This window comes from Bos javanicus, chromosome 13, assembly GCF_032452875.1.
Source record: "Bos javanicus breed banteng chromosome 13, ARS-OSU_banteng_1.0, whole genome shotgun sequence".
Classification (NCBI taxonomy): domain Eukaryota; kingdom Metazoa; phylum Chordata; class Mammalia; order Artiodactyla; family Bovidae; genus Bos; species Bos javanicus.
Window position 1 is genome coordinate 12,793,580 of NC_083880.1, and position 25,133 is coordinate 12,818,712.

At 42.8% G+C, this 25,133-nt stretch overlaps 1 protein-coding gene across 11 annotated transcripts in view; it reads right to left on the minus strand.

The window, feature by feature from the left end:
* The window catches only part of CELF2 (CUGBP Elav-like family member 2), a 663,065-nt gene that overhangs the window by 298,972 nt on the left and 338,960 nt on the right, over window positions 1-25,133 (minus strand). For 2 of the 11 annotated variants that reach the window (XM_061435725.1, XM_061435724.1), the window contains exon 1: window positions 18,522-18,793. The exons of 7 other annotated variants lie outside the window; for them this stretch is intronic. In XM_061435725.1, coding sequence (XP_061291709.1) covers window positions 18,522-18,595 — 74 coding nt within the window. In that variant the 5' untranslated portion in view covers window positions 18,596-18,793. Of the gene's footprint in view, window positions 1-18,521; window positions 18,794-25,133 lie in introns of those variants that run through there. 2 more of the 11 variants (XM_061435727.1, XM_061435729.1) reach the window with 2 other exon arrangements.

Genomic DNA, 25,133 nt, shown 5'->3' on the forward strand with positions numbered 1-25,133 from the left:
TCCAGACAGAAACCCAGATCGAACGTTGAGACGTATCTTCCCCTCCCCTTCTCAGGCCAGACGGGTTAGCTGAGGATATAAGCTTTCTAGAAAAGGAAGTCTGACAACGACAAACTGAGAATCAAAGACTGAATAATGCAAGATGCCAAATATCTAGAAGACACGCAATGCATACTTAATGACACAAAAAACTCAGAGCCACAGTGATGCTTCCCTCAGCCACCAGTGGGGAGGAAGGCTAATGTCAAATCCCCAGAGAGGCTGTGCAGTAAAACTAAGAAGGGAACAGACCCTGGGTACCATCTTCTCACCAGACACTGCTCTAAGGAGGCTATGAAAGATCAAGACACCACCAGATGGCAACACAGAGCCAAATATGATTCCCACGTATCTCTCTGAGATGTATAATGACAGTGGATCACAGGAATGGCCAATATATCACTGGAATGTCTACTTTTATGTTTAATAAAAGCTAAGATTAGAGAAATAAAAATCGGACCCCACAGAAAGGTAAATATTGAGACGGAAGAAGTTGCTTGTCATTGTACAGAACAGACCCTCAATTAGAAACTGCACTTTTGCTGTGTAAATGGCAAGGGAATGTAATTAACAATTAATAGACACTGCCCTCAATTTAAAGCCTCCAAGGGAAGTAATTAAATTTGGTAGAAGCTATAGCCTCTAAACAAAGATACATCATACAAATACAAAAGGAGACACAGATTTGAATAATAAGTGCAAATCAGAAACAAGGTTTGACTATACAAGGCAGAGAAATGATCCTACAGTTGTTTTTCCTAAGAAATGTTCTCTTCAGGAGACTAGGTGATGAACTTATTTTAATCTGGGCCAAGGTTGGCTATGAATCCTGGCCAATGTTTCTCGAGTACAACCTTGCTTGCAGAGTGTTACGCGTGCAGATCAGACAGCTAGCTTCCTGCCGCCTGAATTAGCCGAACAAGCACCTTTCATATCAGTGTGGGTGTACTTGATACATACAGTGTCAACACCGCTACTGGGGATGGAGACCGCAAACACTGCTCAGCTCGCTGGTCGTGAAATCACATTGCCAGGCAGAATTTGTGTAGCTCCAGAGGGTAAATTAATGCCAGCAACCTGGTTATCAGCAGTCGTAAGCCTGCCTCTCTAAGCTTCTAACGGAAACATTTAGAGAGCAGAAGTGTTACATCTGGCTACAGCTGCACATTACATGGTCCATTGAGACGCAGATGCTGATGGCTGCACTGAATAACAAACAGCTGGGTATAAATGTAAAAAAAAAAAAAAATCAGGAAATCGATTTTAAACACACAGATTGCACAAATCCTCTGAAGTTCCAGCAGGGAAGGAGAAAGATGAATTAGCATGGGTGAGGGCAAAAACGCACCCCAGAGACTGAAATTCAAAAACATCAGTGGACACCCTGGGGCCATCATACCTTCACTGGGCTCTCCTGTTCCCATCTCACCGGGGGTGGGGGGCATGAGGACAAAGAAAGCCTGCACCATCAGGTCACTCTCTGGCTCTGCTCATGTGCCAGCTGAACTTTAACAGAACTAATGGAGCCACCAAGTTGAGCTTTCCAGAATGTGGCAGTTATTTCATGAATTTAACAGAGCTGAATGGAAAGGCAGCCCTGTAAATATGGTGTCCACTTCCTCAAATGCCAAATCCACGTGCTGGGGGAACGGTGATCAGACAAAGTTGTGGACGACAATTTTCAGAACAAGTGGTTTCAGTCAGAAAGAAACAATCTAATGAGCTAGTCCATCCCAAAGTGCCCGTACAAATGCATTAGAAACAGCGAGCAAACTTCTGTTCAATTCTGAAGAACTTTTCTAAGGATTTAAGCAAGGGAATAGGTCAGAGAAAATAAGGCTGGAAGTTGCTTTTTTCTGAATGTTTCAAAGCATGGATAACCCTTTTTGTGGAAAGGTTTGGGTTAGTCCTATGTATAGACTTTTAAAAGCTGGCAAACATGTTTATATTTAAGAAAGCTAGTGAGACAGGACCAAACATGAGAAGGGGACCACGTAATTTATCATCAAATATGGGACACTTTTTAGAGTGAAAGGCAGATGCTACTGATGATGACGCCAGTATGACAGGTGCAACTGGCAGAATCTCCAGAAACCGGGGCACATACTCATTGTGTCTTGAGTCCCAACTGGAGGTCATATCTTGAGCTACTGGTAAGTGGCTGCTAGGACACTGGCTTATTTTCACACTACATGCCAGCTTGGTCTCCAGATTCTAGATCAAGCATAAATTCAAGAGTCTGTCTACAGGAAGCTGAAGGTGCAAAAAGTTGGACAGGATAAAAATCCAGATTTCTTTGCTTGCACAATTAATTCTGTGGATCACACCTGATCCAACTGGACCTAATGGAGTGGGTAGGGCACTATTACTCTCGCAGCTTTTCTTTTTTTAATGGGAAAGAACTGCAATATTACATGTTACAGTGAATGTTTCCCCCATCTCTCAAGCTGCCTGGCTTCTACAGTCCAAGTGGCCAAGACCATAAATGTACATGCATATCACCACCAAGAAACCACGTTTCCTCCACTTAATGCCCTTAGTAATAATATTTTTAAGAATTCCAGGAAGGATGTATGTATAGCAAAAAAAATTGAGGCAATATCATATCATATTCCCCTCACCTGATCCACAGGATGATGAACAAAGGTCTTTAGAAAGACAAAACGGTTATATTTTTATTTTCCAACAAGAAAATCCTTTACTAATCTTGGCAGAACCCAAAACAAACAATGCAGAGCCTTCTTCATCTTAAACCTGCATTTCCTTGAAAAAGAAAGAAACTGATAGACAAAACCTCAGAGTAACCAAGTGTTTAACTTAAAATATGAACTACTGTTAACACTCCATAAAATTCTGTAACACCTAGAATGAGCAGCAACCAGCCAATACATTAAAGGCTGACACTCAACACAGGCTGCAACTCTTGTTCACGGGCAGGAATTTTAGAGCTAAAGAAACACACGCAGATTTCAGCTGAGAAAATGTTTAGAACTGATTGACTCAGCCAATGAATAGGTCAGTGGTGACTCACACATCCTCAACTCCTCAGCTGTCCAACTTAATTTTAACCATTCAGTGTGCAGCACAAACTGTACAACGGCCACGTCCTTTCTGACTTGCGCTCGAGCGACTACGCCACAGTGGAATCAATTTGCTATTGCGGCAGCAAACAAGAAACCCCGAGAATTAGATAACTTTAAAAGCTAATTTACTTTGGTTCTAGGCTAATTAAATTTCTTAAAGTAAGTTTTGCTGATTGGTTAAGAACCCAAGCTATCAGAAGCCCAGGCACTTAGAGACATAAACACATAACCTGTCAAAAAAGCACGCTGAATGTGGGAGAGAGTAATTAAACAAAGGGAATTGATGAAATACACAAACTGAGTTGCCCTCACTTACACCTCACAATCTGGCAATTATATTATAGAGAATGGCCAGGTCTCAGGATTTCCGCTGCCACAAAAGTGTCAACAGCCGCAACAACCCCTTTAGATTTTTTAAAATGAAATAAAAAAAAAGTCACACACACACAATCTTGTTGATTCATTGTATTACACATAGAAAGCATTTTACTTGGACTCCCAAATTATCTCATTTCATCTCTATGAATGTTAAAAACATGGTAACTTTCATATTACAGTATAAAGTGGTCTATCCATATCCCAACTGTACACACATTTGAGTTTATAATTTATGTCAGAAAAGGTAACACAATATGTGTGTGTTACAATACACTATGACAGACATGTGTTTTCACCTTCTAGAATCTTTACTTGCACACACACACACACGAGCATCCAGTTCACCAGGTATACACCAGAACTAAGTGGATTCCAACTGCCCACACTTTTAATTATGACCTGAAAAATGCCTCTTTGATGACACTGGCGTCCTACCTGTCAGGGCAGAACTCGACAGAATCAGGAAAGGTCTGTGGGTTTCCTGGGAAGCCTGACCCAAGTGTTTGCCCAGCTCCTTTTCTGAATTAAAGCACCCCAATGATTTTTTTTTTTTTCAGTTTTGCAAAGAGTCTGAACTCTACTAGAGCTGAGACAGTGAACTGTGGTTTTGTGAACCATGTCAGTGACAAGTTTAATATCCTAGAAACAAATTAACAATAACGTCACTATAATTTCTTACTCCTGTTTGCCTTCCATCCAAAACCAAGGAATACTTTCTTTTTCATGGGTTCCCTGAATTTTCGGATGCTAATCAACAATGAGCAAAGTACTATGGTCTCACATGTCAGATTCTCTCTTTTTTTTAATTCCATGTGGTTTAAGTTCTCAGTGAAAATAGATTGGGGGGGGGTGTCTTATCTTGAGTCTAGAAGAATGAGGTTAGCCAGTATATTTTTCTTGTCCCATGGCCAGGTTCTAAGACCAAGGCAAAGGTCTAACCTGCAGTAGGTCCCCATGGAGGCAATTTTATTTTTAAATTGCACCCTAGGTGGGAAGAGAGGCAGCCTGACCACAATGTGTCCGAAGGATGTAACAGTATCTACCCTAGGAAAGCAACAGTCTCTTTATTTCAACCAACTCCCTCAAAGCGGCCCACCATTCCTTGGATCTAAATCAAATCGTGGCTTCTGGATATGACATCCTGGAAACAGAGGATTTGTGAGTGGATCCTGCCACTGTGACAGAGTTGACAATGGAGCCGGCAGAGCACTAAAAGAGTAATAACATTTTCCTCCAATTTTATGATCATCGTTGGGAACCCGGCACTTTGACAAAGTGTTCAAACATCAGAGAATGGAGCTGGTATCATGTCGTTTGAGAGCCACAGTATTGGGCCTTATAGTCTGATTTCTGAAAGCCTTATAATGAGGGTGGAGTGGATATACATTCCATTCTTTGGCTGTATTTTTGTTCAACAAAGCCTGCAATTTTCAGTCACTTGAAAATGTAATTATAGATAATGTTTGCATCAGTAGCAAGAATACAATAACCACACGGGGCATGAAAACTCCACTCCAATCACGTCCTCTGAGGTTACAACGTGCCTCCTGCCAAGAATACAGGCATTGCGACAAGCTGATATCTGGTACGAAATGATGTGTGGGTTAGACAGACCCAGGCCTGAGTTCTACTCTTAACTTTCCTGTTACTGGTTCTTCTACTCTGGGTATCTACAGAGGAAACACAGTCTCTGATGTGCTGAAAACCCAGAGTCCCATCAAATGTTTATCATTGTTTAGTTGCTAAGACACGTCTGACTCTTTGCGACCCCCGTGGACAGGCTCCTCTATCCATCAGATTTCCTAGGCAACAATACTGGAGAAGGTTGCCATTTCATTCTCCAGGAGATTTTCCTGGTCCAGGGATCGAACCTGTGTCTCCTGCATGGCAGGCGGGCTCTTTACTGCTGAGCCACCAAGGAAGCCCTCCACTGTTTACACACTTGAGCAAAATGCTATGAAAAGGTCAAAAGAGCACTGATATTTGAAAGGGACCAGGGACCACGCCTAAGTTGGTCACGGCTGTCAATCATTTAAAACCCATGTGTTACCTTGTACAGAGACACTTATTCTATTGCAGACTTCTCTGGCCCATTTATGAAGAGGGGGCAAAACCGCAAGTTAACTACAGAAAGGACACACCAGCAAGTAACCACTTGAGGGGGACATCGGGGACTGAATGCCATGCAGGAGTCTTTTTCTAATTCACAAGACGACATGCTATGGGCTGAAAGCACCCTAAGAAGGCCAGTATTCCTCTAAATCAGGTGCAAAAATCAAGAAGAAGAAATTAAATGGGGGTGGGATGCCAGGTGTCTAATGAAATCCCCCAAACAAATCTCTTCCTGGAAGACACAGTTTCTTCAATGAACAATACAGAGCTACGTTGGCTCCCTGGTGGCTCAGATGGTAAAAAATCTGCCTGCGATGCAGGAGACCTGGGTTTGATCCCTGGGTCAGGAAGATCCCTTTAAGAAGGGAGTGGCTACCCACTCCAGTATTCTTGCCTGGAGAATTCCACAGACAGAGGAGCCTGGAGGGCTATGGTCCATGGAGTTGCAAAGAGTCCAACAGGACTGCCCGACTAACACTTAACATTCAATGTTAACTGCTTCCGGACCTCAGCTTTAAGAAAGACCCTGCCTCTGGCATTAAGGGATCTCAGTTTTGCTACGGTGACCCTTTCTTCTAACACTTGCCTTCTGGGCTCAGAAGATGAAATAAAATCAAGAGCAAGCAATTTATGTGAAAGAGTATAAAAAAAGTGGATTATAATTATTTTTGTTGTTCAGTCACTAAGTCACATCTGACTCTTTGCAGCCTCGTGGACTGCAGCATCCCAGCATCCTCTGTCCCTCACTATCTCCCAGAGTTTGCCCAAATTCATGCCCATTGAGTTGGTGATGCTATCTAACCATCTCATCCTCTGCCGCCTCCTTCTCCTTTGGTCTTCAATCTTTATTAGGTCACAGTTAAGAAACTATTTCATACTCAGGATCCACATACTCAGCAGCCAATTCTCCAATGTGTCTGAAATTCAACCTGATACGTGCCTTCATTTTCTAGAACTTCCTTTCCTCCTCTGCAAAACAAGAACAAGACAACTTATGTTGCCAACGTTTTCTGAGGATTACTGATGGTTTATACAAGTCCTAGCTTCATGGCTGGGCTGTTAGTACATCCTAAATCAAGAACAGCAAATGTCACAAAATATTTCGGAAAGCACATCCACAAAAAGGCAACACTCTTTAAAACGTCAGAATTATGAGAAACACACTAAAAACAAGTATTCCGTCGTCAAAGAATTATAGTTTTGTTGATGCCAGAAAACATTTTCTTTGGCTTCTGGGAAGACATTGTTATTCTATTGAACAGAAAATACAAAATCAATTTGGATCAAAGTACATGTTCTGAGTAGATCTGAAAAAGTCATAGAGACCAGATCAAAGCCATTCCATGGCTCCTGAGGCTGATAAGAGTCCAATTTTGAAAACTACCATATGACCCAGCAATCTCACTACTGGGCATAAACTCTGAGAAACCATAATCAAAAAAGACACACAGAAAAGACACATGTACCCCAATGTTCATGGCAGCACTATTTATAACAGCTAGGACATGGAAGCAACCTAGATGTCCACTGGCAGATAAATGGATAATTAAGTTGTGGTACTTATATACAACAGAATATTACTCAGCCCATACAAAGGAATGCATCTGAGTCAGTTCTAATGAGGTGGATGAACCCAGAGACTTTTATACAGAGTGAAGTTAAGTCAGAAAGAGAAAAATATCCTATATTAATGTATATGTATGGAATCTACATATAGCACTGAAACATATACATTACCATATGTAAAACAGATAGCCAGTGGGAATTTGCTGTATGACGCAGGGAGCTCAAATCTGTTTGCTCTGTGATAATCTAGAGGGGTGGGATGGGGTGGGAGGTGGGAGGGAGGGGACATATGTATACCTATGGCTGATTCATGCTGATGTATGGCAGAAACCAACACAATATTGTAAAGCAATTGTCCTCCAATTAAAAATAAATATAAAAAAGTACAATTTTGGTCACTTTTTATGACAGCTGGACACTAAGTCTTGGCCCAACTGAAAGGCTGCCTACAAAGTGAATTAGATGTCTTAAACGCTGAGAAGATAAAATGTTCCAATTGCAAAGAACTCATCAATTTGTAAAGAAACAGTTGTAGAATCTGTAAGGCAGCCCCTTTTCAAAAGCTTCTGCCAGCTTTCACCCACGGACCCCATGTTCCTCCCCTAATGATCTCAGAATCAACTGTCATCTCTGATAGTGCCTGAGTGCACCCTCATGCAAAGTGGTCTGCGACAGGAGGCAATGGAGTTTTGGTTTGGGAGGTTACGTTCATGACCTGGGGGTGTCTCACTGGCAACGTCACTCCCTTGACCAGAGTGGGTGCCACGTGGCCCCTGACATACCATGGAGGACATCCCTCAGTCAATGGACTCAGAGGAGGCGCCAGGCTTCCCAGCTGAATCTGATCATAATCCATCAACTGACCTATAACCATAGGAACAACTGACCTATAACCTTCAACTGGCTGTAGCAACTCTGGCTTTTTAGGACTTCAAGGACCCTATCCACTGTGTCAGGAGAAGTAAGGGCTTGTGTAATTAGAGCAGAAAAGCAGGATGAACCATGTGGCTAGCTGCCCACCTCCACCCACTGTGCCAACTCCTAAAAGATCACTCCAAGTCCTTTCCTCCTTCAGAGATTCTTGGCATTTTGTGGCCTGAGACCCTCACGAGGCCAGCAGGCAATGGGGGCCTACAATATTCATTTCCACGTTCACATCATAGTTGGGTTTCTGCTGGGGTTAGGAGTCCCATCAGGTGAGGTGAGCAGCTGAGGCTCCTCCCATAAGAAAATCAAGATCTATTCCAGCTGGCGTACAGATTGGCTTTTCCAAATATACCTATGGGGATACTGGAGGGAGATATTGCTTTTTGCTTCACCTCATTCCAGAATGCAAGGTCTGACCACAAATACACAGCTGGAACATGATCTGTATTTTATTTCTCAATCATCGAGCAGAAAGAGAGAGAAAAACAAAAACAAAATCAGTCTTCTTAATGTGATCCTGTCTGAAAGTTTATATGGGAGCAATATTGCTTTATGGGTCTTCAGCCAAGATGTTAGAGCATGAATGCTCTGAGGGAGAAGACATTAACTGGTCAGTTGTAATGAAGTTTCCCTGTGTTTGCTTCTCCCAGGAAAGGCAGGTGAACTTTGGTCAGTCTTAAGTAACACAAAGCTGTAAAATATTCAGGTTGTCATCCCTCTCTGGACATGAGCTTCAAACAATCCTGGGGCACATGTAAGGAAGTGTACCTGAGTCTCCTTATGTTCTACATGAGGAATCTTGACAAGTCACCTAAAACTAGAGGGGGGTGTGGGACAAATCAGGAGACAGGCCGGGAGAAGGCAGGAGACTCTTGTTTAGGAAAAGATGCTCATCCTTCAAGGATGACCTTCCAGCCACTGGTGGAGAGATCCTGCAGCCACATCCCTGGTGGTGCCATTCTGCTACACACAGCAGCTCCTGATGCAGGGCAAGTGTCCCCAACAAGCAGGAACGATCCAAGAGGAAATTCTAACTCAAGACTAAGACCCATGCACAGACAACTGAAGTTACACGGTTTCTATATGAAGACCAACCTTTACTCAAATCTTCTTGAAAGAAAAGAAAATTCTGTGGGAGGGGCTCAACCAACAGGAAAAAAATGCTCTAAGTCTCCTCTGCAATGACGTGTTTTGTGAGGGGCCTGAAAATACCAGAAGTAAAATATCTGCTCTGTCCTGACTCTGTCCGTTGTCAGATGAATGGGTAACTAGGTGATTGTGTGTGTGTGTGTGTGTGTACTAGGTGATATGTGTGTGTGTGTGTGTGTGTGTATGATGGAATATCACTTAGCCATAAAAAGGAACAAAACTGGGTCATTTGCAGAGACATGGATGGACCTAGAGTCTGTCATACAGACTGAAGCAAGTCAGAAAGAGAAACATCACTCCTGGGTTGATATATTCCACGTGTATTACTAATGCATATATGTGGAATCTAAAAAAAATGGGACAGATGAACCTATTTTCAGGGCAGGAATAGAGAAGCAGACACAGAGAATAGACACAGGGAGACAGCGGGGTGGGATGAATTAGGATATTGGGATTGACATTACAGACTACCATGTGTAAAATAGAGAGCTAGTGGGAAGCTGCAGTACAGCTCACGGAGCTCAGCTCGGTGCTCTCTGATGACCTAGATGGGTGGGGTGAGGGATCTGGGGTGGGAGGGATGTCCAAGAGGGAGGGGATATATGTATACAGACAGCTGATTCGCCTTGTTGTACAGCAGAGAATACAACACTATAAAGCAATTATATTCAAAACCAAAATAAAACCTGTTCGGAACTGCTCTAGTAATACAGACAAGGAAGAAATACCGTCCATCAGTACATGCTGGCATCGACCCTTTGCCATTGAAGAGCAATAGAGAAGTAGGAGGAAAATATGGGCTTTCTGTGAAGAGAAAGCAGCACCCTGACAGGTCTCACCAGAATGTAAAATGAAGAGGACTTAACTGCTACTGTCTTGACATGGAGTTGCCAGTTGTGTTAACTAGCCATCAGGTTTTCCCTAAGGAACTCGTGTGCTGCCTTTGACTCCTGACGCTGAGGCAAGATGGCAGGGTAGACCACAGGAGTCACAAGGAAGGATGCTACCAGCACAAACTGAAGGGAATAATTGCAGCTGGAGGCCTCCTGGTGACAATTTTGAGAAGGCAAACACAGCTGCAGCAGAGCCAAATATAGCAGGCGAAGACAATGACATCCATAAAGTTAATCACTCCGAAATATGCTGCCCTTCTGCCCAACCAGAAAACTCAACACCCCTTCTATAGTCTAGGAAGTCAAAATACAGTTCTATGCACAGCAACACCAGCTGTGCCAGTGGGACCTACTGCAAGTGATGGCCAAGGTGTTCAGGTGCTGCCCTTCTCAAGGCTGCAGTTCTGAGAACGGTGTTACGGACGCATGTGGCCCCCTCTCTTGAAATTCAGAAAACTCCTCAGAAGAAGGACAATAAATTGGGCTTAGAGAAGCCCACTGGAAGACTCACAGAAAAGAATGCAAAAGATACGTATCAGGAAGACCTAAGAAAGGTAGAAAACTTTAGGAAGAGCTATTCGGTTAATGACCTAGAGAAGTCTGATTCAGAAGATTCAGCTGAATAAGAGCATGGAACGACTATCCATTAGTCCACGACCAAAAGCTTCCCTTCCTACACTTTTTCCTATCATCTTTCTCTTTTATTATTCCCCTAAGATTTCCCCCCTCCCCCAAGGAGAATATGAAACATCAGATTTCAGCCTACACTGGCGTCATTTGTGTGATACCCAATGTCTTACTCTGGAGATGTACAGAGAAAACAGCTGGCGTCAAGGTGTGCATGTGTGCTGAAGAAGGTTTATACCAATTTATCCCTGTACAGGTCCATAAATCTCCTGTAGCTTTAGCCTTTTCAAGATGTTCAGTTGATGTGCTGGAATCCCACTAGACGTGGGATTTCAAAGTCTCCTTTCAGCAGCAATAGGAAGCTATGGGATAACAGCTATGGGATTACAGCCCCAGCCACATCTACCCAAGAAAATATTGATGGAGGGTCTACTGATATGCTTCTGTGAAGACCCTTTCTTCCTACCCTAAACCTGTAAGGTCTTGATATGAGCAACATCTCAATGGCAACTGAGAAACAGGAGCAGTCCCCAGGTCTGAGGACTTTGCAGCAAGGAGAGAAAAGTCACTCAACCGGGTGGGAAGGGTCTCAGCTTTTCACCCAGAAGGTGTGACAGGTCCATCACCGTGACACTTTCTTCACCTTTAACAGAAGCTGCTCTGAGCTTCCGGGCCAAAGAGTCAAAACAACGTTCGAAGAACTATTTCCAGCAGTGTCACTAATATTTCATAATTTTTAGAGACAAAGACCATTAAATGGGAGGTATTTTAAGAAAGTGAAGAATTAGGCAAAGATAGTTTTCCATATAGATGTGTGTGTATATATATATATGCATACATTTATTTATATGGGGTCATGACTGAACTGAACTGATACTTAATATATATGTGTGCATTTTTATATATGTAATTTATATATAATTTATATTATATATAGTTACATGATATTGAGCCTACATAATTATAAATATATAATATAAATTATATATATATGTGTGTGTGTGTGTACATTTGAAGGCAAAAGAAGAAGTGGGGGGCAGAGGATAAGATGGTTATATAGCATCACCAACTCAATGGACATGAATCTGAGCAAAGTCCAGGAAGATAGTGGAAGACAGAGGAGCCCTGCACACTGCAGTCCATGGGATCACAAAGAGTTGGACATGACTTGGCAACTGAGCAACAATACATATATATATAATCTCACCTATATCTACATACGTATGTCTTTATACACGTGTGCACCCATTTTTACACACATTTACAACCAGGTGAACAACAAAATATTTTGCCCTTTTAGCCTGAAGGATCAGCTGATTTTGTCACATAAATGTGGTACAAATTTCCTGCTATAGGAGGAGACCAGGAGACAGGAAGACATCATTCAAGGAAAAGGATCTAAAATACCACCTTAAAATTTAATGAGCCCAAGTCTGGCTATGAACTTCTTTGTGAAAAAGCACGAAAATGAAGCCCCTTCAGCATAAAAACATTGAATTTTCGATCGTAGTATGGAAGCTGAAGAACTATCCTGTTCCATGAAACTCAAAAACAAATTTTTTTCAAAAGCTGTCCACAAGTGATGTCAAAATGTCAGAGAAATCAGCTGAAATTAAATGCATTCTCTGAGGAGTGAGTCAGCACCATCATCTGTGACCCCTGGAAGTCTTCAGTCCTGTTTGAGTCTATAAATGTCAGGCAAATGGGCTGGGGGAACTTGATTTCTACGATCATAACAGACAGAATCATAAACAATCTCACAGAGAAAACCAACCACCGATTTCTTTAATTATTAAGACTTAAAATTCACACACTGCCCGTACCCCATTTTTAAAGCACTATCACTATTAAAAGAACCCTGTTTCTACCTGTTTAACTTCTGCTGATGGAAAGGGGGCACACACCATTTAAACTGAGGTCTCTTTCAAACAGATTTCTTTATTTAAAAATCTGACCTTAAGTAGAAGGCCACATGAATCTGGCAGACAAGTTGAGAAGAATAAACTAAAATGATATTTTCGTCTAAATGCAGCCTAAACTTGATTTACATATATCTTTAGGAGGGGAAATTTAAAAATCTGGGTCTGATAATTTGCCAGCAAGTTGGCTCTGAGGCATTCATTCAAATGGAGGAATTAAAATTTAACCAAAACCCGAAATTTGTACTCATCTGTCATTTTGAGAACCATATGATTACATATTTATTAGCATTTCATTTTAAAGCATCAGCTGATTGTAAAGCACCACTCTCGGGATCCGAACATAATATACAATCTGCAGTTCATAAAACAGACTGCTCATAAAGCTCCACGGGTAACAATGTGAACATGTACATCCCAAATACGCTCACAAGGGATTTCAACACATAAGTGGAACTGTACTTCTATAAAACTAGTTGGAGCAATCCCTTTCCACCACGGTTTAGAACAAACGGGAAGAGTGAAGCCGCTGAAAATCCCCTGTACGCTTCCCCCTCATTCTTCTTAACAGTCCTTTCAGAAGAGTCTGAAGCTTACAGTAAATGAAAAAGACATTCCCAGGAGGAGATGGGGGGTTTCCATCCCTTCACATCTAGATTCAGAGCATGAGAATATTGGATGGCACAATTAAACACTGATGATGCTAAAGGGGAATAATTATTTTACAATTACCTGCGAGCATCACATTTACCACGCTAATTAGTTTTTGTTTCCCACCAAGGTTTTTCCAGGAATGTGCAGCACTGTCTCCCTTCAAGTTCAGCAAGAGCTTTTTCTTGAGGAAAAATAAAAATGCATTTTCTGCACCGCTACACAAGTAGCACAGCGCCGAGGCTGGCTTCCTCGGACCGTGGAAATACACACAGAAGGGCACGAGAACAGGGAAGGGCTGATGAGCTGGAGGAGAAGGGGACGACAGAGGATGAGATGGCTGGACGGCATCACTGACTCGATGGACGTGAGTCTGGGTGAACTCCGGGAGCTGGTGATGGACAGGGAGGCCTGGTGTGCTGCGATTCATGGGGTCGCAAAGAGTCGGACACGACTGAGCGACTGAACTGTATGAGCTGGAAATCATTTGGACTTTACAAAGCCTCTCTTCTGCAGTTTTGTAGAACAAATATGACACTGAGAAATAGCTAACTCTTCATGATGGCCTAATCTGCCAGCCCAAAGCAAAAACCGAAGCCTCCTCTGAAAGAAAAAAAAAAAAAAAAACTTCCGGTATTAATACTCTAAATGGGAAATAAAGATTTTTTAAGTTTGGAGGTTCAGCATGGGAAGTGAAAAAGACATCAGTGACTTACTGATTTCTCACTGGGCTGCCTGCCACGTACTGAAAATCCCGAGGTTTCCCAGTGAAATGCAAATCAGGTAAGAGATTCTGATAGTATTGACAACTGCGAGGTCCGTCTACCATTTACTACAGTGACATCAGACCCCCATCATACATGACTTAATATAAAAGCCTCAATGACAAGACAGGGGGGGCTGAACTTGTAAGAAACAAAGCTACGAGAAAGGAGTAAGGAGGAATGAAAAATCTGAGGATTTATGTTAAAAAGGGAAGGAGACTGCTGTTTTTTATCAAAAGGCAAATATGCTATTATGATAGTGTTGGGGGGGAGGGGCCACTGGGATGGAAAATATTCTTAATGAGGCTATGAAATCTTAATCACTGGGTTCATATCTGAAAATCTTATCTTCTTTTCATCTTATCTTGCAAGGTTCTTATTCCTCCCAGCTGACCACATCTCATCAACAGATGCCAGAGTAATCTCAATCCAGCAAATTACAATTAAACAGCAACACTCAGTTAAAATAATACCTCTAACCCAGATCAAAGATAACATTAGTGTTCTAAATGCCAATATGGGAGGAATTTTCGGTTTCAGAAAGCAGTTGATACTCAGACAGGCACTCAGAAATCCCACCTGAAAATACTTGTATAAAAATTTCCTTAAAGTACCATACACACCATCCTTATTTTAGCGTCTTCATGTTTTAATTTCCTCTTATGCCTATCAAGGAATTGGGTGACAAATCTCAGCACTGTATTTTATTATTATTGGTAATGGTATTTTCCAAAAAACTTTAAATGCCATCTGAAAAAAAAAAAAAACAAAAACTCAAGGCTTTTGACTTTTATCTTGCTGGGATTTGGTAAACAAAAAGAAAAGTTTTAAATTAAAATGTATTTTCTTTAGTTCATGAGCTCATGGAATAACTGTGAATTTAAATCAAACAAGTGTGATCAATTCATTAATTTGAATCAAATTACAGAGTCAATCCTAAATGATAGGCATGTATCTCCTATAATTCTCCACCATTCCCAACAAAAATTCTGTCCTCTCTTCTCTCTGTATCAACTCATAAACATGCATTTATATAATACACACACACACACATATACATATACACACACAAGTGAACCACAGCTTCACCATTTACTGCCTGTACAGCATGCACAAGAATGTAGTCTATTCAAACATCATCTGTGAAATGGGTGCAACAGCCATCACCCTTACAGCGACCATGAAAGCCTAAGTACAGTGTCCTGGTACACAGCAGGCATTCAATGAATGACTCCTGTGTTTGTCCTTTCAGTGGGGAGAGGGAAGCAGTAATAACACTGCCTTCTTGGACTGGTCCCACTGCTCCTCTAATGGTTTCCTTATCTACAGAACAATGAGGTCTGGTTTAACAGCTTTCACAATGATGTCCCTAGAACTGCCTTCCAGTTTAATTAGATCCATATAGACATCTTTAAGGTTATCCTGACTTGGGAGCACTCCACAAAAAAAAAGGTTAATGCACCAAGTTGACTCAGGGTAACTTTTTTTCTTTGTCAATAAAGTTACTCACCAAATGTGTGGGGGAGGAAGATTTCATTTTAATTTACTGGTGGTTTCTCCTCAGCATCTTACTCTTAACATCACAAATCTGAACTAATACTTAAAAGGTGCGCTCATAGATTTTTCCACTTCTGATTTCTCAGTTCCAAGATAGCATCTCTTAGATTTTGTTTAAAATTTGTTTAAAAATTCAAACACATTAAAAAAAAAAAAACCTGATGCATACATATGATCAGTCAAAAGGTGAAACAAAGAAAAAATCCCCATCTCCAACTATAATCCAAAACCAACTGCCCCAGTTTAAAAAAGGATTTACAATATCAGTTCTGGTGTTGTTTTCATTATGCTCTGTTGCAAATGACATTCTACAGTCACACAAGAACAACAAAAGTTTGATAGTTAAGATCATTTAAAGATCTATTTCCATGTACAGTCTTGATGTCGAACACTGAAAACCCCAGGACTTTGAAGCCCAAGTCACAACAATTCTATACCCACTACAGAGCCTTAAACAATCCGGCTCTTTAAACGCCTGATGGCTCACGGAGCCATCAAGCATAATCATCTACCTCAAAAGCTATCTGTTCATCTGCCTTGAGGACTCAAACATATTACATCTTGCAAACTTATCTAATAGATTCTTGTGGGAGAACGCCATTGAAAATATGTGGCACAGATTTAGAAAAATCAACACCAGAAAAGCCCTGTGTTTTATATAAGTTCTTTTTAGGAACAGGCCAATATCTAGCTCATGGCATTTTAAGTCCAAATGTCAACAGACCATAAAAGACAACGGGTCCAGAAAACAATAAACCCGCACCACTACCCTCTCAACTGTCTGAATGTGGCAATAAGATACACGTGGAGGTGAATTTCAAGCATTTTCAACTTGTCATATTCCTTCCCACGCATCCCTATTCCCCAAAGACTGACTCTAATGTGAATTAATTACAAACTCTTAAGGAAAACATGCTACAGTACTCTTAGGGCTAAGGAGACATAAAATCAATATTTTAGAAACAATAACATTATTTACAAATCCTCTATTTTTTCTTTTTTTTTAAGCTTTAATTAAGCTAGAGTTGAAAAAGATTTTGAAAACAACTTGAGTTTAACTCAATAATCTAACACATGGAATAACTAACACACAAAGAGAAATGGGTTGAAGTTATAGTAGGATCTTCAGAGCTGACTCCATCCTTAAGACAAAAATGCTTTATTCAGAGTAGTTTGTGCCAGTCACATTCATCCACTAAATGAAAATGATAAATTAAATTTTCATAATTAATAATTTAACTGAAAAGAGAGAGCATCTTTCAGAGGCCATTAACACTTTGCACTCAGAGAGTATTCTTAGCAGGTGACCATCAATTGCACAATCATGACCAAGAAAATCTTTGGTTCGGCCCTGACACGCTAAGGAGCAGAGGAGAAAACACACAGAACTTTCAAATTAGCTAACTATGCAAACTTGTGTTGAATGCCTATAAAGGTAGCTATTTTTTGTGGGGGGAGGGGGAGAAGCCAGCGATCTCTCAAAACAAATATCATGGGAACGGTACTAATCAAGATTAACTTCACAGAGAAAACTGCCAAAGGGAAATTCAATATTTTAATTTACATTATCTGATTATCTTAGTTGGACAATGAACTTGACCACGTGTAAAAGCAAGTTAACATTCTTAATATCGACAAGAAGGACAATTCACATTTAACAGATTTTCATCCCTCTCCTCACCTTTTTTTTTCCTCCTAAATCCTAGGGGCTCAAATAATTGGCCACTGCGGAGCTTCTCAAGAATCTCTCAGCTCATAACATTTAACATCCTAGAAAAAGAATCTAGCACCGTAGGGGAAAGTTGGTTGCCAGGGAAATGGATCATAAAGCTCGGAATGGCCTGAAAATTGCAACGGATACAGCAAAGTGCCAGAAAGAATATGAATGTTATCTAGGGGTGCGTACAATAGGAAACATTTTATACGTACTCTTACCAAGGAGAGCAGTCCCTTTTTCGCTCGATTAATTGTAGCTTAGATTCACTATCACATTTCTTGCCTGATAAGAGACAACTGTGTATATTCCAAGCCTGAAATGGACACAGACCTTTCATCCCCACTCCTGGCAACCTTCGAGGCTATCTTTTCAAACATGCCTGAAATACAAGCAGATCCTATTGCCTCCAGAGTGCCCCAGCTGATAAGAGTAACTTTCCTATCAAGACTAATGAGCCCCGAGAAAACTGAGGCATACTTTCCTTTCTTAAGGAATCCCAGCTCTCGACTTCTCCCAATAAACTCTACTCTAGTTTGACGACGTGTAAAACAACCACAATCACATTAATTATTAAATTACAGGCTGCATATCAGACAAACCACCGTGATTACGTAAAAATTATGTCTAATTTCTGCAGAGTACACCTGGCTATTTTAATGTTTTGTAATTATCTCCTCCTCCTCCTTTTTTCCTCCCCCCGCCGCCCCCCCCCCCCCGGAAAAGGATTTTTGCAAAGGGTAAGACAAGAGGAGCGGACAATGTAGCAAGAAGAGATCTGTAAACGGGCCACGAGAGCTCCAGCAGCCCCGAATTTCAAATGACACGAGCGTGCACGCGCCCACCCCACCCTGGGACGCCGCGCCCCGCTCGCCGATCCCCGCGGGCCGGACCCCACGCCCAGACCCCGGGTTCCCGAGTCCGGCTCTCTGGTCCCCCCTCTCCGCCCCACCCCGGGCTCCGCCGCTCCTCCGGACGCGCTCCCACCTCTCCCCGCATCCAGCGCCGGCTCCGAACCCCAGGGCGCGGCCGAACCGGAGCCGCCCCCCGCGTCCCCAGGGCGCAGGAGCGCCGCCGCCCGCCCTCTCCCTCCGCGGAGCTCCGGACCAGCGTCCCGGAGGCGGCCGGGCGGCCACACTCACATTCTGTCGGGAACTAGCAGGCGGCCCTCGACCATCATGTCCGGGAGGAAATCCAGCTTGAAGGCAGAAGTCATGTTCGCGGCGCGCGCTCTGCGCTCGGGCGCGGGGGGCGGCGGTGCGCGCGGCCGAGCGGCGGCGGGCGGCGCAGACGGGCAGGGACAGGTGCGCGCGGCCTCCCCGCGGCGGCCGCCCGAGCCGGCACTTGTCACATTCTCTCCACGCCGTTCTCCGCCAATCCCCGCCGACACCCAGCGCCCGGGCCGCGGGCCGCCGAGCGCCAGGTGCGGCGAGCGGGGGCGGAGCGCCGCGCCCGCCGCGCAGCCGCTTAACCCCTGCGGGCCCGCGCGCCCGGCCCCCGGGGGGAGGAGGGCGCGGCGGGACCGCCCCCTGTACAGATCGCCGCCCGGCCTGCGGTCCTTGGCGTCCAGACTTGCACACCCGCCCCCCGCGCTGGCTGTGTCCGGTCCCGTTTCCAGGCGCCTGGCACGAGGCCCGAATGACCGCTTGTCGTGGGTTGAATGCCACCGTATTGCCCAAGCCCCGTGCACGCCACGAGCGCACCCGAACTCCCCAACGGAAGCCACGAGAGACGAATCATCACCGGGGTTAGTTTAAATGCTCGTCGGTGGGCTGCGCTCGCCCGTGTATGAACTCACCACAATAACTGAAATAGCACTCGGTTGAGCCAAAGTAAATATCAGAGAAACGGCTCAAGTTGACATTTGGGGACTTTTCAGTGCTTCAAGGAGAAAGATGCACGAATCCCTGCACGATTATACTTCCTTCTGTATCATCTTGAAAACATTGAGACGTATACGGGACTGAAACTAAGAATGATAAATCACCTTTTCTTTTAAAACGATACATCACGAATTGGTCATTTCCAAGTATTTAACACAGTGATTAAAAACCAAGAGTGGCTTCATGAGTGTTGGGTCTGTAATGGCCATGAAGCTTAAATACTCATTTAAGATCTGTGACCAATTTACTAATAGGAATTGGGAAACAGGACAGAACTCTCAGGAAGACAAAAAGGGAGTTCAATTTTCCCAAGTGATTTGTGAACATTTTTAAAAGATAAGTATAAAGTGATGTTCTAATTTGGCGGCCTCGTGACTGTTTTGTTGCTGCGTTTTTTAGATGAAACTGAAATTTTCACAAGGTCAGAAGCCTGTAAAACTTATTTGTAGCCTGTTTCACATTCTAAAGTAACCTCATAAATTGCATACTAGAAGTTTCATAGCTTGTCTCTTTTGGTAATCACTTTGAATTTTATTTTGAAATGATGTTTCACACCTAGGGGTGTAGTCAGGCAGCAGAGGGTTAAACAGGTCACGTGGCATTGTATCACGTGGCTTTAAGTGTATCTGACACCATTATATGGAGAAAAAAATTGTTTTTCTCACCAATTTCTTATGTTATAATGAGATAGGATAATCTTTAGAGCTTATGAAGGAATATGGATATTTATATACCAGTATGAAATCCACACATCAATTGAAAATCCTGCCTTGAGCAATTTGGAATAATAGGCCTGGTGTACTCAGGTCCATACATACTTAATTGACTTGATTTTCTTCTTCAGCTGAGCAATGTACTTGGCTTTTGACTGAGATCATTCTAAGATAGGTGGAGGGCTAGGACCAACCTTCCTCTTAAAATATTGCCTTTCTGTGGAACCAGGTCTAGATTCATAAAGAACTGAACAACAGATGCAGTAAAATGAATTCTTATACCCAAATGCCCCAACTTTTCCTAATAAGTTACATTTTCTCCCTACCCTCGCTACTGCAGACTGTCTTTGAAATTGTAAGAATTTTGTTGATCTTTCAATAACCTTGATAAAGTAATTAGCCAGATAAATGAGACAAACCTCGACAGTTCCTGATTTTGAAGATATGATTTATATAACTCCCAAATGTAGATAAGCAGCTGACTCTATAATAAAATTATCTGAAGAACGAACGAACAGAACTGGCCTCCAGAACACAACTGCATTCATCAAAAAGGAAAATATTTTCCAGGCTGCTATGGAATGAAGCTCCATGCACATCTACATCCTAGAAGGTAGAAAAAGCTTCATTAACACGTGCACTTCTGAAATATTTATTTTCTCTTTAATTGCATGTGAATTAGTTGGGAGACGCTGTAGGGGAAGGCCTCTTACTGACTTAAGCCTTCTCAGCAGTTTGTTAAATTCTAGGCTCCAATCCCTCGAGGCAATAGTGGATTCAAAGCAGCTTTTAATCATACTATAAGGAGGGTGAGGAAGTATGTAAGTAGGTCATAGGGAAAGAACCACGAGTGCATAGGTTACTGCCTTATTTAACAACTACAGTGTGTCCCAGAGTTTTCAAAGCACATTTGCTTTGGCCATGTGAAGTCAGAAGCAAACCCGGGGTCAGATATAAAAGAAGACGGCTCGTACATGAAATCCAGTGACAACGGGAACGAAGGGAAGCTTTGGATGTAGCTGAGCTGAAATAGTTGGGATGCCAAATACGTAAATAATAGAGTGACTGCATAGGCTCTTAATGTAGGTGCCAGAGAGAAACAAAGTCCACACACGTACATACACCCCATAGAGGTGTGTTTCTATGATCACCTCCACACTAGCCGTTTTCAAAAAATACAAAAATTCAAAAGCTCTTGAGCTTAAAAACAAAACAAAAACATCCAAACAAATACCACTTGATGAAAAGCTTCAATCTATCATTTCTCTGCTTTGGCAGAAGGAAAAAAAAAAAAAAAACCTAACAAGTCGACGCCCGCCCCCCGCCCCCCACCCCGCCACCTCCTTTTAAAATTTTCACTCTGTAACGAGCCATCAGGTATTATGATTTGGTAGTTGGAATTATTTTGCAGAAAGCTCGACTGAGCTGCTGCTAAACACACGGGGTTCAGAGACGCTATTTTATTGCCAAGGTTCTTACCAACAGCAGTGAAAGGGGGTGAGGCCATGGTGAGCCCCCCGTCCTGGACCCAACCTGGTGGGTGACACCTCTGTGTGCTGACCACCCTGGGGACCAGGCAGTAGGGAACCACGCAATTTCCTCACCATTTTTGCTTCACTGTAGAAAAACCTTAAGCTGGTCCCTAAGCCCATCCCCCTACCTTCCCTAATTGTCTATTTTTTTTAATCAACTTGCTATTCATTTCCCAAACAAAAGGCAATTCAAGAATTGGAAGCACTTCAAGGGAAAGTTTCTGAATGACCTCATTTTATACGAGGCCTTCCAAGGCAATCGGGTGCACGGTGCTGTTTCAGCACTGCCCCCCTTCGCTGCCCGCCGTCCCCCACAAGCCTCATCTCAAACTGAGTTTTCTCCCATGGTCATTGTTTGAGCACTGAATTATCACTGATAGTAAAACACACACACACACACAACCTCTCAAAAGAAACACAGTGCTAATAAATGCATTTTACGTGGAGTATACACTGCTCTGGTGCAAAGTGTTGTATTTCTGTCACCCGCCTTCATCAATGCACCAGGATAGAGTCCCTGACTATAAACATTCCAACATTTTTGCACAAAGTTTATACCGTAACTTAAGAGACCGGGGCCCGATAGTGATACATGCTTATAACCCAACAGCTAATCTTCTTCTCCTGCAGACATCCCTGTATATTTTATGACAAATTTCCATGTTTTAATTATTGCCACTTATAACATCACGGGTCACAGTCTCTTTAAAGCCGCAGATGGTTGGCCATGCAGCTATAGATGTACGCATCCTATTCCATCTCCTCAAACAGGCACCTTCACGACAGGGTTTTTCTCCCCTCACTTCTGGCTCTTTATTACAAACTAGAATCCAAAACATCTTTCCCCATCACCTTTTCAAAGTCAAATTTTATTAACATAGCTGTTCCAGTTAAAAAAAAGCCCAGTGTGCTGAGAGTCATTTGGAGCAAGAAAGGCCCTAGAAGGGACGTGGGGAATGGGATTCCCATCACTGGGGGTTTTCCAGCCAACAAATGTGAAATCCACATGAATTTTAAGTACCTGGGAAAGTTTCTTCACGGCCATGTGTTTGTTTTTGGCTTACCCCAGTTTCATCAGCAACTTGCAAAAATAAACAACTGTGTCTTTTTCCATGTGCTTAAAAACCCCCAAATAGATCCTTAAGTAATACATTATAAAGGTATATTTTCTTAGCTCCATAATAAAGGTACCTCTTAAATACTTCTATCACCAGTCATAACTTTAAGATGATCTTATCATCCGCTGCCCCTGACCCCCCATTTTGAAAAGTTCTGGAATAGTGACTTTATCACATTCCTAAAAGGACTTCAGTAAAATCACACTACAGTAAGGATGACATCGTGATCAAACTCTTATTTTACATTTTTTTTTTTTTAACGGGAATTTTCAGCCGTTGGAGAGCAGCTGCTACTGGCTTTTTGCAATCTTGTGTTTTTCTGAATCTGTTTTCCACAGAGCCGAAGACATAATGGTGAACTTCCCTCCCATCTGAAGAGACCCTCCAACGGAAGATGGGTTGTTTGTGTACATACCTTCGCACTTGGAAATGAGGTGCCCCTCTAGGGTTTCCAGAAGCTTCCACTCCAAGGGGATGAAATGCTAACACTGTGGACCTGGCAGGCCTCACGCCCAGCCAGCTCATCACTTCCCTCTCGGCCTTACATTTCCCTTTTCCTTTCTTCATTATCCTTGCTGCAGCCTTCTTTCTCTCCCTCCCCCCTCAGCTTTCTCTTTCTCTCTCTCGCTTTCTCTCTCCAACGGAAGCCAGACAATGCCAGACAGCCTTCCTCCACAGCTGCGGCGCTGAGGAGGCAGGTGACCACCAAAATGACCAGTCTTGGGGGCTCATCTGTCGGGGAAGTCAAGTTTGCCTGGACCAAGGCTGCGTTCTCAGCTAGGAACAGCTGTCTCTGGGGTGCCCCCTCTTCAGACATCATCATGGGGTGGAGGGGGGAGGATGTAAGACCGTGTCCCGCAGAGTGAATAAACAGGATTTGAAAACTGGGGAGGAGAAGACGGGAGAAGGGGTGGGGAGGAGAAGAAGGCTGGCCTGGTGATGTGTGCACGGAGGCACTCAGAAAACACAGCCTCCGAAGGAATGTCCCAGCGGCCTCTCAAAGATGCTGAGATTTGTCAAGACTGTATCGGGTACCTTTATCTGGTGCCAGCCTGGCGGCAGGAACAAAATTTATAGCTATCAGGATGGGGTTTTGAGTTCCCTGGCAATCGGCCCTTGAACCACCCCCTCCCCCAAATGTTTTCCCCAATTGGCCAGAAGTTCTCATTTTACTGTCACGTGCTATAAATTTCAAAAAGAGAAACTACCGTTTGACAAAAGACAACAGCTGAATGGCGACAGCTGGGTGGATATAGCAGTAGGCATAACATTAGGTCCAGAGAGCGAGCGCCAACAGGTGGGGGTGGATAAATGGAGAAAGGAAGTTTTAAGCTTTCCTGGAGGGATTGGGGGAGTAGTCTGAAGCTGATCTTGGCAAGAATCAAAATCTGGAACTGAGAGGGACTCTCCGGAGGTCTGAGAGCCCCACTGGCCTCAGTGTCTCTCCTTTTTCTGAACAAATACATCTTGAAGAAGAGGAAGGATTAAAGAGACCAAATGCTTGGACTGCATGTAAAACAAAGCACATTTACCCACATGATGATGGATTCCCCATCAAAGAGCTTTTCCTTCCAAGGATCAGAAGTCATCTGATACGGTGCATGCAGATTCGACTCTCTAAGACAAAAGCTACTTGCAAGTGGAGTGAAATAGATAAGACTTAAGAACCAAACCTGTTGGATTCTGCATCTGATTCTGTCAGAGCAGACTAACACTGGGAACACGTCACTGAATTTTCTGATCGATCGTCTAGATCTTTGCATGTGCTTGGCCATCGTTTCCTCCTAGGGATGAATGGCTGAAAAAATCAAACTCTACCATGATCCTCAGATGAGAGGTACAATGTGTTAACCTAATTATTACAACAGCAATTACATAACCAATCTATTAAAGTGACATGTAGGTTGAAAATACATTAAGGTTTTGAGCACAGGAAATTTATTTTTTCTCTATAATATAGTTCAAATCTCTAACTATTTTTAGCTTTATGATAGAGGTTTTTGAAAATCCCAAATGACTTTTTCTTTAAATTTGCTTGTGATGCTAATTCCTATGAAGTCCATTAGGGGAAAATAATTCTTTTTTCTTCTTCTTTAAAGAACTACCCAAAACCTTTATGAAAAAGCAGTGTAGTGATCTACCCAAGCTGAGTGGAAATGTGTTATCTTGTCTTATCTCTACGGATGAGTGTAAACCTTTATGTGACCTAATCAGTTAGTCTCTCAACACTCCCTGGTGGAGGCTAACAACTGCATTTGCACCGTCTCATAGGAATACGGTGAAGTGAGAGCAGAGGAGCGATTTGAATGACCCTCTGGTCTGAGGAAGAAAGGGGATGAAGTGAAGGAGTTTTGTTTGGCTTTGTTTTAATAACAAAGATGAATCCAAGGTGTTCCAAGGACAACTTCTCCCTCCTGCTCCCTCCTCTGTCCTTCAAGACCCCCTCCCCTGCAATACACACTGCTTGATACCTTTGTGCCCACTGTTCCCGCTCTGTTTCAAGACTGT